The 14884-nt window shown below is 37.1% G+C and overlaps 1 protein-coding gene across 1 annotated transcript in view; it reads right to left on the minus strand.

The window, feature by feature from the left end:
* Positions 1-14884, minus strand: part of SPEN (spen family transcriptional repressor) — a 95323-nt gene that overhangs the window by 21305 nt on the left and 59134 nt on the right. Inside the window, 4 exon segments of the mRNA XM_041767653.1 lie at positions 80-205; positions 4507-4658; positions 8072-8272; positions 11344-11504. Coding sequence (XP_041623587.1) covers positions 80-205; positions 4507-4658; positions 8072-8272; positions 11344-11504 — 640 coding nt within the window.

Consider the following 14884-nt stretch of genomic DNA (forward strand, 5'->3'; position numbering starts at 1 on the left):
TGCCATTTTAAACAATCAGATACACACAAAAAAAACTTCTAAATTATAATATCATAATAACTTATGCAAAGTCCTTTACCTTGAGGCGATTATTTCCAAGGTACTCTCCATCCATCTTCTTAATAGCTTTACAAACACTGGCAATATCACAGTATTGCAAGAATGCATACTGAGGGACTCCATTTACTTTCTTAATATCAATATCCTGAAAAAGCCAATGAGTATCACTTAGTGACATGCCAACAGGAAAATAAATCAGAATAAACCAAACCCAAATGAAGTGCATATTTCTCAAAACAGTCATAATTTCCAAAAATCATTTTCTTAGTTAAAATTGTTTATTGTAATGCTGTAAATAGTCTGAAAGACTACACAATACAGCATTTGAAGTCACAACCATGCAAACCTTCCTATGTGAAGCTCTTTGCAGGAAAGAAATTACAACCTCAAAATTTTAAATCCATAATACCTGTATTAAGAGAAATTTATGAATAAAAAAAGGCTGTGCTTGACTCAGTAGTGCATATACTAAAACTGGAACAATACAGAGAAGATTAATAAAGAAAAGGGAGCCTATTTAACAAAAACCTATGAAGTACAGTTGACCTTGAGCAACAATGTGGTGGCAGTGAGAGAGTTAGGGCACCAATCCCCAAGGCAGTTGAAAATCTACATATAACTTCTAACTCACCAAAACTTAACTATTCACAGCCTACTGTTGACCAGAAGCCTTGCAGATAATAGTCCATTAATACATACTTTGTATATATTATTATTACTATACTCTTAAGGTAAGCCGGAGGAAAGAAAATGTTATTAAGAAAATCATAAAGAAAATTGTCCACATATAAGTGGATCCATGCTGTTAAAACCCATGCTGTTCAAGGGTCAACTGTAATTCCCTTCTGCAAAAATTTAAAATCCTTATTAGGGGCAGGCCATTTAAAATGTAATATATGAGAAAAGCACGAATGGTAAAGAAATCAAGTTTTCAAAAAGTTACTTAAAATATGAGATCCTAAATTAGAAGACTCATTCTATCAGTATATCTAATGGAACCAAGCCTGGTGACTGGTATATATGGTAATAATCTCTCATATCCAGAATGAAGAAATATATACTCAACTACTTTGTGAAGATGTATCAGAACACCATCCCTAGATTAAAGAAATACTCTAGGGATCCCTGGGTGGCGCAGCGGTTTGGCGCCGGCCTTTGGCCCAGGGCGCGATCCTGGAGACCCGGGATCGAATCCCACATCGGGTTCCCGGTGCATGGGGCCTGCCTTCTCCCTCTGCCTGTGTCTCTGCCTCTCTCTCTCTCTCTGTGACTATCATAAATAAATAAAATAAAAAAATAAAAAAAAATAAAGAAATACTCTATAAAGTCACAGCCCTATCTCTTTATTTCTTTGTTAAGTTTACTTATTTATTTTTAAGTAGTCTTTACACTCAACATGGATCTTAAACTCACAACCCTGAGATCAAGAGTCACATGGTTTTCCAACTGAGCCAGTCAGACACCCCTAACCCCATCTCTTCAGAATGCTTGAAATCTGTACTCACATCTGACACTCTGGTCCTGCCTGTTTAGACAAGGTGGTGTAAAAATCTTACTTACTTACATATGAAAACGGTCCGGAGAAACCAGACACCAGAATACCAAAACTTCAATAATGACCCATATTGTGATTATCTAAAATATTCTGTGAATCACAATATCTAAAGTATTGTGATGACCTAAGCCTCATTAAGGGTCAGGAGTCAATAAGCAAAAGCTGAAACAGAGCAAAATGAATAATGCATTTAAAGAGCTGTTTAGTGAGACCTTTAAAAAAAGCAGTAATTTATATTCAAAATAGTTCTACTTAAGTAATGGTAAATAGGGGCTGATTTTCACCATAATGTAGAAAGTAACAACTGAGGATAACATTTAAGAGAAATGGTCTCCAGATTCACCACATAGGTTCTTTTAGCTATAGCGTAATTTGTTATCAATAAGCAGCAGACCATTTCCCCAAAGTTTGTGTGTCATTAAAAGTCACCCTCATAACAATTGGAAATGTGATGAAGTGAGGTTTTCAAACAGAATGCTAAGAAGCATTGCTCTTAAAACTCAGTAATCACTCCATTTTCAGCAACTCTCTTCATGAAAATGTATCCATGTGTCCAAATGTAACTTCTTATACTCCCTCAAAATTCAAAGTAGTAGCCATACTCAAATGAAAGTATGTCTGGGGGTACCTGGGTGGCTCAGTTAGTTAAGTGCCTTCAGTTCAGGTCATGATCCCAGGATCCTGGGATCGAGCCCCACATGGGGTTCCCTGCTCAGCAGGTAGTCTGCTTCACCCTCTCACTCTGTCCCTTCCCTCTGCTTGTGCTCTCTCTCTCTCAAATAAATAAAATCTTAAAAAAATATATGCCTGAAAGTTATATTAATTCATAGACTCATAAATGCCAATGAGCAAATTAAATATTAGGTAACTGTAAAAAGAAAAAAAGCTGAAGCCCACATAGGCAAGTGAACTCCAGGTCACTCATCTAAGCAGGCAGCATAGCTGGAATTAGAGGATATGATAAAAGAACTTAAATTAAAATAACTGAAAAAGAAAATGTATGTTTTGCTGTTTCTCTAAATATGTATCTTATTTTTTTCTTAACTTTCTACCAACCACTTCTCTCACCTCTACTCCCTATGAGGTTTAGATCAGCTACAAGCCCAAATGTTTTTTTTTATATATATATAAATTTTTATTTATTTATGATAGTCACACACACACACAGAGAGGCAGAGACACAGGCAGAGGGAGAAGCAGGCTCCATGCACCGGGAGCCCGACGTGGGATTCGATCCTGGGTGTCCAGGATCGCGCCCTGGGCCAAAGGCAGGCGCCAAACCGCTGTGCCACCCAGGGATCTCAAGCCCAAATGTTTTATTCTCTAGATTATGTCATTAAAAAAATAAGGATTTTTGCTTACATCACTGTAAATAAGGATAGCTGGATGTGTGCACAAGTGTGCACACACATCCCTGAAAGATTAACAATTATTATTCCTACCCAGAACATTTTTTTACTCTCCAAAGTTCAAATTTATATAGCAATTTCTTTGCTGTTATTAGAGAGACAGAAATAATTTTCCTACTTTTTCAAATATAAAACAAAGTAGTATATATATCCCAAGGGTACAAAGCTTAACCAAACTATTTTTATTAGAAAGGGACTCCAGTTTTGAGTCATAAGAACAACAACAACAACAACAAAAAAAACCTCCAAATTCCTAAATTTAACAATGACTTGAATATAAAAAGTGATTCTAATTAAAATTTCAAAATAGAGGGATCCCTGGGTGGCGCAGCGGTTTGGCGCCTGCCTTTGGCCCAGGGCGCGATCCTGGAGATCCGGGATCGAATCCCGCATCAGGCTCCCGGTGCATGGAGCCTGCTTCTTCCTCCGCCTGTGTCTCTGCCTCTCTCTCTCTCACTGTGTTCCTATCATAAATAAATTAAAAAAAAAAAATTCAAAATAGAACTGAGCTTCCAGCATGACAGCCACATTCCAGTAATCCCCAAGGTAGTCTGAAGTGCACTATGAGAACACAATATTCATATACTAAAGCTGCAGCTTCTTTCTTACAAACATATTTTCTTCTCTTTATTTCCCTTCCAACTCACAAGACTAGAGACAGCATGGACAAAGAAAAATAAGAAAAATGGATTGAAAGGGATGCGTGATCCTGGAATCCCGGGATCCCTGCATAGAGCCTGCTTCTCTCTCTGCCTGTATTTCTCCGCATGTCTCTCTCTCTCTCTCTCTCTCTCTCTCTCTCTCTCTCTCTCATTCTCCTGAATAAATAAATAAAATCTTGATGCAGCAGCAGTTTAGTACTGTCTTCGGCCCAGGGCCTGATCCTGGAGACCTGAGATTGAGTCACACATAGGGCTCCCTGCATGGAGCCTGCTTCTCCCTCTGCCTGTGTCTCCCCCTCTCTCTCTCTGTGGGTCTCTCATGGATAAATAAATAAATCTTAAAAAAAATAGATAGATAGATAGATAGATAGATAGACAGACAAAATAGAGACCAATACCTATTATATAGTTTCACATACACACATAAAACAGTTCTCCAATGAGTTTTCCTGCATCATCTTTTTAGCTGGAGTTAAAAACACACAGGGCAAAGTATTTATTACACCATGTAAATAACACCTTTCCAAATATAATCTGTACTATGCTTTATGTTTTACAACAAAGATCTAAAACTGTTTTTAGGGGATGCCTGGGTGGCTCCGTGGTTGAGCGTCTGCCTTCCGCCCAGGGCGTGATCCTGGAGAGCCGGGATCGAGTCCCACATCGGGCTCCCTGCGTGGAGCCTGCTTCTCTGTCTGTGTCTGTCTCTCTCTCTCTCCCTGTGTCTCTCATAAATAAATAAATAAAATCTTAAAAAAAATAAAAATAAAAATAAAAATAAAACTGTTTTTACTGTTAAAAAAAAAAAACAACAACATACCACAATTTCTCCAAAGCGCTGGAAGATGTTGCGAAGGTCATGGTAAGTAGTGGTTTTTTCAAGGTTGCCAATAAAGAGAGTTCTTGTTGCTTTGGGGTGAAATTCATCTATCCTTTCATCCAAAGGACGAAATTCATTTTCACTCTCCGTTTCTGTTAAGTGGGATGGGGGCAGGGTAAAAAAGAAAAGAGGTGGTTTTTTTTGTTTTTTTTTTTTTTAAGTAATCTCTACACACCCAATGAGGGGCTGCGAATTCATAATCAAAAGATCAAGAGTTGCATGTTCTACTAACTGAACACCAGCCAGGTGCCCCAAACAAAAGTGTATTTTAATGTGTATTTATATATCATGGGAAAATCTACACTTAAGCTAAGTCTCTAAAATATTGGGCTTGAATATCATACAATCTAAAAAATTAAATATACATTTTCAGAAACAGCTGCCTTTTGCTAACTCCAAAGGCTAAACAAACTTGTCAACAAAACTTAGGGGGAAGGAACACATTCTTTGATCTTTAAAACAGAAAAGTGGACTGAATTTCAGTCTGTAAATTGATTTGTTTTAAAAATAATCACTGACACAGAAATAGATTTTAAACCCCAGCAAAAATAGTAATTACCTTAAGTCTAATCTTAGGTTCCAGAAATTATGCAGCAGGCTCTCAATGGGAAGTATAAAACTACAATCTGAAACACATATAAAACTCAACTGAAAATAGCTACATTACTTAATTCACTTTATAACATTTTAGAAAATAGCATTTTACATTTGTCATGCTAATTAACACAGCTCAAGTGTCTGAATGTAGCAACTGTTAGATACAAGAATAATAACTGTTTGAAAATTGACTGAAGTAGCACTTACAAACTTGCTACTGCAAGGTCCCCAATGACGAACAAGAGGAGACTCAAGGACTCCTATGTTTTCTGTTTCTTATGATCAAAAGCCCTGGTTCAGTGTCTAATTCAACCATGTCTTTTCTCTGAAACTCCATTTCTAAATGTTCATCTCTCATGAACAATTTCTAAGCCTGGTCCACAGCAGATCATTCAATGTTTTGTCAATAAGAACTATATAACACAGCCTATATGTTCTCTCTCTTTTAATGTAAAACAAAGCCATACAAAAAAGTTAGTATTTAATCGACTTGACTGAAACAAAGTGTTTAGGTCCATGCACTGCATATTACTGATGTCAACAACAAAGATATTAAAAAGATTCAACTTCTGAGCTGCTGAGTGAATTCACACAGAACACACCTCACTCCTGATTCCAGTTTCATAGCTCTAATGGTAGCTCAGCTTAATCTTTCTAGCCTCATCAAGGAATATGTACTTCAAAAAAAAAAAAAAAAAAAAGGAATATGTACTTTCATGGAGTCAGGTGGACCCAGAAAACCACCAGGGCTCATGTGCTTGACTCTATCCTGTATTTTCATTGTATTTTTCGGGGAGAGATCTTATTTCAAGATCAGCTAGGTAGGTCTTCTTGAAACTACCTAACAGAGGGCACATATTTAGGAATACTTCATTTAAAAGGGGAGAAAAATAAAAGAAAAAATAACTCAGAAATATCTTTAGCTTTTTATTCCAAAAGGCAGAAAATGCAACCATTCAAATGTATACCTGTTTTATTTACACCATATAGCTCAGTAAACATTTCAAAACCAGAAATTCAGTTTAGCAAAGATTTTTATAAAGTGTATTTTCCACATGTAATCTATTTAATCTTCATGATCAGTTTAAGTCTTAATGCCTATGTATCACTGAAAAAACTCTACTATCCCCAAATTTTCATGTTTACTGGATTGCAATGCTCCACACAGGATTAAGAAAGCATAATCTTAGAAGCCACCAGGGGTCTATCTGCAAAGATGGGCTTCTTATATTTAGATCTTTTTTTTTTTTTTTTAATTCCAAGAGGTCCTTGACCTAAGGAAACAATCACCTCCATACATTTCAATACAAAACATTTATGACTTAACCATCCAACAACATAATTCCAACCATGTCTCCATACTCACATTCCATTGCTTTCAAATATCCCATTCAATAAATGTCTCATGCTGTCCCACTGGGAAAAATACCTTCAAGCTTTCCCAATGTCTGAACCAACCAATCTTCTCAAAATCTTCCATGGTGGGTGTGGTTAAAGCCTAACTTACATCCTGGGTGCTAGTAACTAATTAGGTAAAAAAATTTTTACAGTAAAAATGTCAAGCTAGCCTTATCACTTGGAGATCTGAGGGTCATCTATTAATAATGCCCCAAATTAGATTCCCAGCTACTTAATAACTAACTATACATGGCTCTAAAAACTATATGGATTATACATTCTAAATATTATTCTTCAGGCCAATTGTGACTTGTTCTAAATGTGATAAATAAGAACTCCTGAGTTGCACTCAGTTCAGTATAACTTAGGCCAGTATGTCTCAAACTTGACAGAGGAGAGAATGCAAGGGCATAACCAATAATCCCTTTAAATTCCTGTGTTTATCATAAAATTATGTACATTTTGCAGTCTTCCCTCTAAAAACTCTGTGCCTATTTTAATATATACAAATATCATTTATACATTTTCATCAGGGAAATTCAATTTTTTCCCTTTTATTGTCAAATAAACTAATATTCCAAGAGAATGGGCTATGTTTACCCTATAAATTCCACTCAAGGTTTTAGTCTTTTGTTTGTAAGCTCTACACCCAACATGAGGCTTGAACTCACAACCCTGAAATCAAGGTCTCTATGCTCCACGGATTAAGCCTGCCAGATGCCCCTCAAAGTCTTAATCTTAAAGTCTGTCTCAGCTACATAATGTGACTGCATAATTTAAACATTTGTTTATTCCTCCACAAATTTACTTGTAAGTTGTTATAAATCAGGAGTTCCCCAACTTGAGTATGTGAATTCTGAAAATTATGCTGAGACAGGGTCAAGGAGTCTGCATTTCAAACAAGCACTATAGGTGGTTCTGAAACAGGAGAAACACTGACCCAAACCATGCTTCAGAAGACTTTCTGCCTTACAATAGGTCTTACAGGCAGGTTCAAACTAAAAAAACGGTCCCCTTGAAATTCTCAGTGGGTCACACTCCTCAGACTTAATCCTGATTTTCTTTGTTACTATCTTTCAAGGTCATAGAAACTAGAACAACAGATCCCATTTGTGCTGGGCACAACAGAAGTAAAACTGGTCTAACTAGCCCCTCAAATAAGCGTAACAAGTAGTCTGTTTTCTAATTCAAGGTAATTCTGATGTCATTCTCCAAAGAACTATATCCTTATCTCAATTAGTTCATTCTTTAGGGAAGGCAGGGCTCAACAAGGGCTAAAAACTACACTTTCCAGACTCTTCGATGTCAGCATTTTTCCCTTACAGGATCTTCACCCTCCCTAACCAAAATATAATTTCATTAATTTGACCAAATGTACTCAGTCTTTAAAATAGAAGACTTCGGAAATATGTCAATAAATAAAGCTGGAAGAACACCAAGATTCAGAAGAGGCTGCCTTTTCATAAGTGGAAATACAAATTATACTAAAAATTAGCCTCCTTTTTCTTACCTGGTCCTATCCATGCTGTTACTTCAATCTGCATGCCAAAGAAAAGTTTTCCTTTTGATGCAGTCAGTGCTTTTTCTTGGTCCTCTTGCTGCCGAAAGAACACCAGACCATACCTCTCTTCTGAAGTTCCATGGATCTGCACTGAAGTCACCTTTCCAAATTTCTTAAATTCATGGAAAAGGCCATCTTTAAGGCTTGTATCTAAATCCCCCCCAAAAAACAAGGTGTTTATTTTTCTTTAATTTAGTTACAACTTAATAAGCTACAAAATCTTTAGCTTGATTTTTTTTTAAAGATTTTATTTATTTATTCATTCATGAGAGACACAGAGGGAGAGGGAGAAAGAGGGGGGCGGGCAGAGACACAGGCAGAGGGAGAAGCAGGGTCCATGCAGGGAGCCTGATGTGAGACTCAATCCCGGGACTCCAGGATCATGCCCTGGGCCAAAGGCAGCGCTAAACCGCTGAGCCACCCAGGGATTCCCTAGCTTTATTTTTATTTTTTTTAAAGATTTTATTTATTTATTCGTGAGAGACACAGGGAGAGAGACACAGAGAGAGGCAGAGACACAGGCAGAGGGAGAAGCAGAGGCTCCATGCGGAGAGCCCAACATAGGACTCGATCCCGGGTTCCCCAGGATCATGCCCTGGGCCGAAGGCGGCGCTAAACCGCTGAGCCACCCGGGCTGCCCCCTAGCTTGATTTTTGACTTAAGTTTTGTTAGCATTAAAACATTTCTCTTTCACATAAGGTAACTCTAAAATGGCATGTTAGAGACCTCTGTACAATTCTGAAAATAAACAGAGTATTGGAAAATTATCACACTGGGTATTTGATAAGAATGATATTATGGCTATGAGAAAAAATGCCCTCCTATTTTACAGACAACTACAAAAGTATGTATCTTTAAGTCGGTATGAAACGATAGAACATCAAGGATTCACTTATAAAGAGAAAAGAACAGGAAAGAGATTAAAGCAAGTCTGACAAAATTGATAATTTTTAAATCTGGGGTATGGAGTAAGGGCAGGAAAGAAGGAAAATGGAAAGATTAAAGCAAGTCTGACAAAACTGATAATTTTTAAATCTGGGGTATGGAGTAAGGGGTGTTCATTTTGCTACTACTACTTTTGGTCTTTTGGTTAAGTTTAAAACTTCCATGATAAAAATTTTATATACACATATACATATATACATCTATAAAATTTATTTTTTTATTTTTTATTTATTTATTTATATATTTTTAAGATTTTATTTATTTATTCATAGAGACAGAGAGAGAGGCAGAGACACAGGCAGAGGGAGAAGCAGGCTCCATGCAAGGAGCCTGACGTGGGACTTGATCCAGGGTCTCCAGGATCACACCCTGGGCTGCAGGCGGTGCTAAACCGCTGCGCCACCGGGGCTGCCCCACATCTATAAAATTTTTAAAGACGTGAGAAAGCAAGCTGTATTTCTAGCTTTCCAAGCATCATGTCAATGATAAAATTGTGTGGGAAGCAGCATGTAACATGCTAATAACTTTAAGGTCTTCTACAGATGAATCATACCATCTAGGGAGTCTTGTGTTAATTTGCTTCATTATAAAAATTAAAATTGTAAAGAAAGACAAGCTAATTTTACCCTCATCCACTCCTAAACAACTAAATAATCTAAATCAAAAGCTCATCAATATTTGTCCCTCAGTATCTCCATTCACAAACCTGGTATGTAGGTTTTTAGTGGCTGTTTTAATAAATAATTTAAGTGGGATGCTTGGGTGGCTCAGTGGTTGAGCGTCTGCCTTTGGTTCAGTGTGATCTCAGGGTCCTGGGATCGAGTCCTCTGCCTACATCTCTGCCTCTCTCTCTGCATCTCTCATGAACAATTAAATAAAATCTTATAAATAGGGACATCTGGGTGGCTCAGCAGTTGAGCATCTGCCTTTGGCTCAGGGAGTCAGTGATCCCGGAGTCCCAAGATCAAGTCCCACATCAGGCTTCCTGCATGGAGCCTGCTTCTCCCTCTGCCTGTTTCTCTGCTCTCTGTCTCTCATGAATAAACAACAACAAAAAAAATTTTTTAATCTTATAATTAATTAATTAATCACTGAAATGAGCTTATCTTAGAAATACTAAGTTTGGTATTTGTTAGTTTGACCATCTACTAACAGTTATTTACATGCTCAATATGCCTAATGTAGAAATAACAGTATAGCATGGTCCGTTGTCAAAAATATCAGGAGTAAAGACTTCAGTATAGTTTTATGCTAAACTTTACCATTATTCATTATTTTCCTCATTTAAAATGTTACTATTTTGTTTTGTTTTCAAAGATTTTATTTATTCTTGAGAGACACAGAGACATAGGGAGAGGGAGAGGGAGAGGGAGAGGGAGAGGGAGAGGGAGAGGGAGAGGGAGAGGGAGAGGGAGAGGGGAGAGGGAGAGGGAGAGGGAGAGGGAGAGGGAGAGGCAGGCTCTCTGTGAGGAGCCTGATGTGGGACTCAATCCCAGGACCCCTCAATCACGACCCAAGCAAAGGGCAAGACACTCAACCACTGAACCACTGAGGCCCCTAAAATGTTAGTATTTTGAAGTGGGTTTCCTATCATAATTTTATGTTCAAAGTTTTTTCACAGAACACAGGACTCCAGGATGATATAACAAATTCAACTGAAAATAGTATTTCTGTAATTTCATATCAAATTTCCCTGTATAGGGATTCCTGGGTGGCACAGCGGTTTAGCGCCTGCCTTTGGCCCAGGGCGCGATCCTGGAGACCCGGGATCGAGTCCCATGTCGGGCTCCCAGTGCATGGAGCCTGCTTCTCCCTCTGCCTATGTCTCTGCCTCTCTTTCCCTCTCTGTGTGACTATCATAAATAAATAAATAAATAAATAAATAAATAAATAAATAATAAATAAATAAATAAATAAATAAATAAATAGAAAAATTTCCCTGTATCAAAATACCTAACTCAGAAAGCATATTTAAAGTATAAAAAAATAAAAGTGCTTTCTTTATATAACACACACCAGTCTTTGTGTATGTATGTACATACAATGTGCACAATATATACATACATATGTATGCATATATAGTAAATTCAAGTAACATGCAATTTTCATATACATAGAGTTATAATCATCACTTGCTTTTTCTTACATGGAATTAAGTATTAATGAACCACAAGAAGAAAGCTTGTTGTCACCATAAAGCACAGAATTTAAGTTGCTCAGTCTCACATTCCTCCCAATAGCAGCAGAGAGGAAAGTACACCAACAGAAACTTTTACCTGTAGAGCGTACTGGAAGATTCTGAACCTTGATCCCAAAACTTTTACGTGGCTCATCTTTTTCCAGGGATGAAAGCAACTGGGAAGTAGGTGCTGGGACGGCTGCTGACTGAACAGATCGGGCGGGAGAGTCGTCGCTAGAACTACTGCTGGAATCAGTGCTGCAGAAGGGCAAAAACATAAACAAAAACAGAATGAGTAGCACGTAAAACTTCTTAAAATCAACAGGTAGAAATAATTAAAAGCAACCATATACATTTCTGGTCTGGGATTCTGGCCACCCTCCCCTCTCCACATCTACTTCATACTCCCACCTTGGAAGGCACAACAGAGCAAACACCAGCCTGAAACATGGAAGCAAAAGTAACGATATTTTACTACCACATGCCCTCCTAAAGACAAATGTTTCATTCTGTGCAAAATGTGAACAACTTTTTCTGAATGAAGTAAGACTAATAAATATAATAAAATAATAAAAGAATAGTGAATATGTGGTTTTGGATTCAGAGACCTCAATTCAAATCTCAGATATAAAGCATGTATCCTTGGACAAGAAATTTAACCTCCTGCTAAGCCTCAGTTTCTACATCTATAAAATGGAAATTAAAAAAATAAATAAAATGGAAATAATAAAGTACCTATCTTGCAGGGTTACAAATTAAATAAAATAACCCACAGGTTTACAGGGTTTGGAATATGACACCATCAATAAATGAAGTGGCACTGCTCTGTTACTATTATTACTGCTGCCGCCACCACCACCACCACCACCACCATTTTAGGGGTGTATTAATTTTGAGGAAAACAAAAGTATTCTAAATAAATTCCTAGGTAATTTAAAAGTATTTGAGGGATTAATGAAGAAATATTATGTAAGTTACTTGAGTCTTGTTGGTTTAGGCTCTTTCCCTCTGAGTAATGTGGGAAATGAGTCAATGAAATTGAGAATTTATTATTCTTCAGTTTGATATAATCCTCAAAGGGGCAAACAGTTGAAAGACAAGGAGAAAATATTACCTACACATTCAGATTAAGAGAGAGATATATTTAAACAAGTTTATTATACCTAAGAACTACATGAATAAATAGGAAAGTCTCTTTTCAGTACTGGATGTGCAAAAGACTGCTATGGTTTTCTTTTGTTACAGCATTCTCAAATATATTAATAAAAAGCTATTTACAGGATCTGCTATTTATTTACAGGCTTCTAAAATTTTGCTCTACACTTTCCCCTCCCTATCATGGAAGACTTCTCTTTTAAGCAAATAACTCCAGGGGAGGGGGGGGGGTTAATTCACCTCAAGTATACCCACTAGAGGAAAGACCTGATAGTTTTTATCATCTGGGCTAAAACCACAGCTCTCATTGTCAAGACAATCTCTAAACCAGCCAGATAAATAAATCCAACTCAACGAACTAAGGCAAATTTGCCATTGCTTTTTAAGAAATAAACAAATATTATAAGAAAAAGGGTATTCTAAGAATTTACACAGCATTTTTGTTTAGCTCTCAGATGCTAAGGCAAAAGATGAAAACATCACAAGGTTATCAGAGATCCCTGAAGTTTGAAACACAGAAAAAAACCTATGCTAGTAAGATCTAAAAGGACATAACTGAGTTACAAAATACAAACTACTTGGGATAGAAGGCTCAAGATAGGACTGCAGATTGTCACTGTGAGGTTAGGCTTCAGTTTTCTCCATAAAAAGATTTTTTTTTTAAGATCATTCAGTAAAGGTAGTGTTACTAACAATAAGTAAACAGGTTACTACATTTTCATTCAAATTAAGGATTAATAAAATTGTCTTTTAGCACAAAAATCCTTGTTATATGTATTAAGTCCTACAAGTAATAAAGAGTATTGGGGAAGCCACCATATGATTACAGTATAGGATATGTTATATAGGATTACCAGCTTAATTCCAATGACTCATTAACAAAAAAAAAAATTAAGAAAAACACTTTAATTACAATAATGCCACTATTTAAACACCAAAATTCCTTAGCAACAGGGGGTAAAATAAATATGGGCAAGAGCAGATTTCTGCTATTGAAACAATCAGTGAGGCAACAAACACCAAGTTCTATATAAGCCTCTATCATAAAAATGCAGGTGAGGGGTGCCTGGGTGTTTCAGTCAGTTAAGCATCTGCCTCCACATGGAGGGGGGGGGTCCCTGCTCAGTGGGGAGTCTGCTTTGCCTTCTCCCTCTGCTCCTCCCCTCACACCCCCACCTTCACCTGTGCACACTCAAATAAATTAGCCACCCAGATGTGCCAAAGAGGGAAAGTTTTTAAAATGAAGTACAAAATGATAAAATGACTTCGCTTCTGGGTTCATATTTCAATATGCTAATCTAAACTGCAATATGCATTTCCAGTGTAGTTTAACTAAACATACTATAGATTTTAAGATCATAAATCAAAATGGGAAAAAAAAAAACCCAAAAAATAAAAATAAAAAAATAAAAAATAAACCAAAATGGGGGCACAAATTTAGACCCCCAAATACTTTCCTGTCCTATTAAACTGACAGAAACCCCAAGTGCCCAGAAGAGCCCTACCATTTTTAATTTTAACAAATTCCAAATAAAAAAATAAATAAAATGAAAAATGAAAAATTCCTGTTTTTATAATTTTGTTAAAACTAAAGAATCACAACAGTTCATCAAAGCATATGATATAAAGGTGCCCAGGTGGCTCAGTAGGTTAAACATCTAACTCTTATTTACTTTCAGCTCAGGTCATAATCTTGGGGCCATGGAACTAAGCCCTGTGTCCAGCTCCGCACTGGGCATGGAGACTGCTTAAGATTCTATTCTCTCAGGCAGCCTGGGTGGCTCAGCAGTTTAGCACCGCCTTCGGCCCAGGGTGTGATCCTGGGGACCCGGGATCGAGTCCCACGTCGGGCTCCCTGCATGGAGCCTGCTTCTCCCTCTGCCTCTCTCTCTCTGTGTGTGTGTGTGTGTGTGTGTGTGTGTGTCTCTCATGCATAAATGAATAAAATCTTAAAAAAAAAAAAAGATTCTATTCTCTCTTTCTTTCTTTCTTTCTTTCTTTCTTTCTTTCTTCTTTCCTTTCTTTCTTTCTTTCTTTCTTTCTTCTTTCCTTTCTTTCTTTCTTCTTTTCTTTCTTCTTTTCTTTCTTTCTTTCTTCTTTCTTTCTTTCTTTCTTTCTTTCTTTCTTTCTTTCTTTCTTTCTTTCTTTCTTTCTTTCTTTCTTTCTTTCTTTCTTTCTTTCTTTCTTTCTTTCTTTCTTTCTTTCTTTCTTTCTTTCTTTCTTTCTTTCTTTCTTTCTTTCTTTCTTTCTTTCTTTCTTTCTTTTTATATAGTTGTTTCTTGAAGGCCAACAGTAATGAATCAAAATCTGTTCCAATCTAATGGGGCACCTGGGTGGCTGAGTCCTTAAGCATCTGCCTTAGGCTCAGGTCCTGATCTCAGGGTGCTGGGATAAAGCCCCACATCAGTCTCCCTGCTCAGCAGGAAGTCTGCTTCTCCCTTTCCCTTTGTTCCTCCCCCTTGCTCATACTCTCTCTCCTGCAA

The sequence above is a fragment of the Vulpes lagopus genome, chromosome 8 (genome assembly GCF_018345385.1).
Source record: "Vulpes lagopus strain Blue_001 chromosome 8, ASM1834538v1, whole genome shotgun sequence".
NCBI lineage: Eukaryota > Metazoa > Chordata > Mammalia > Carnivora > Canidae > Vulpes > Vulpes lagopus.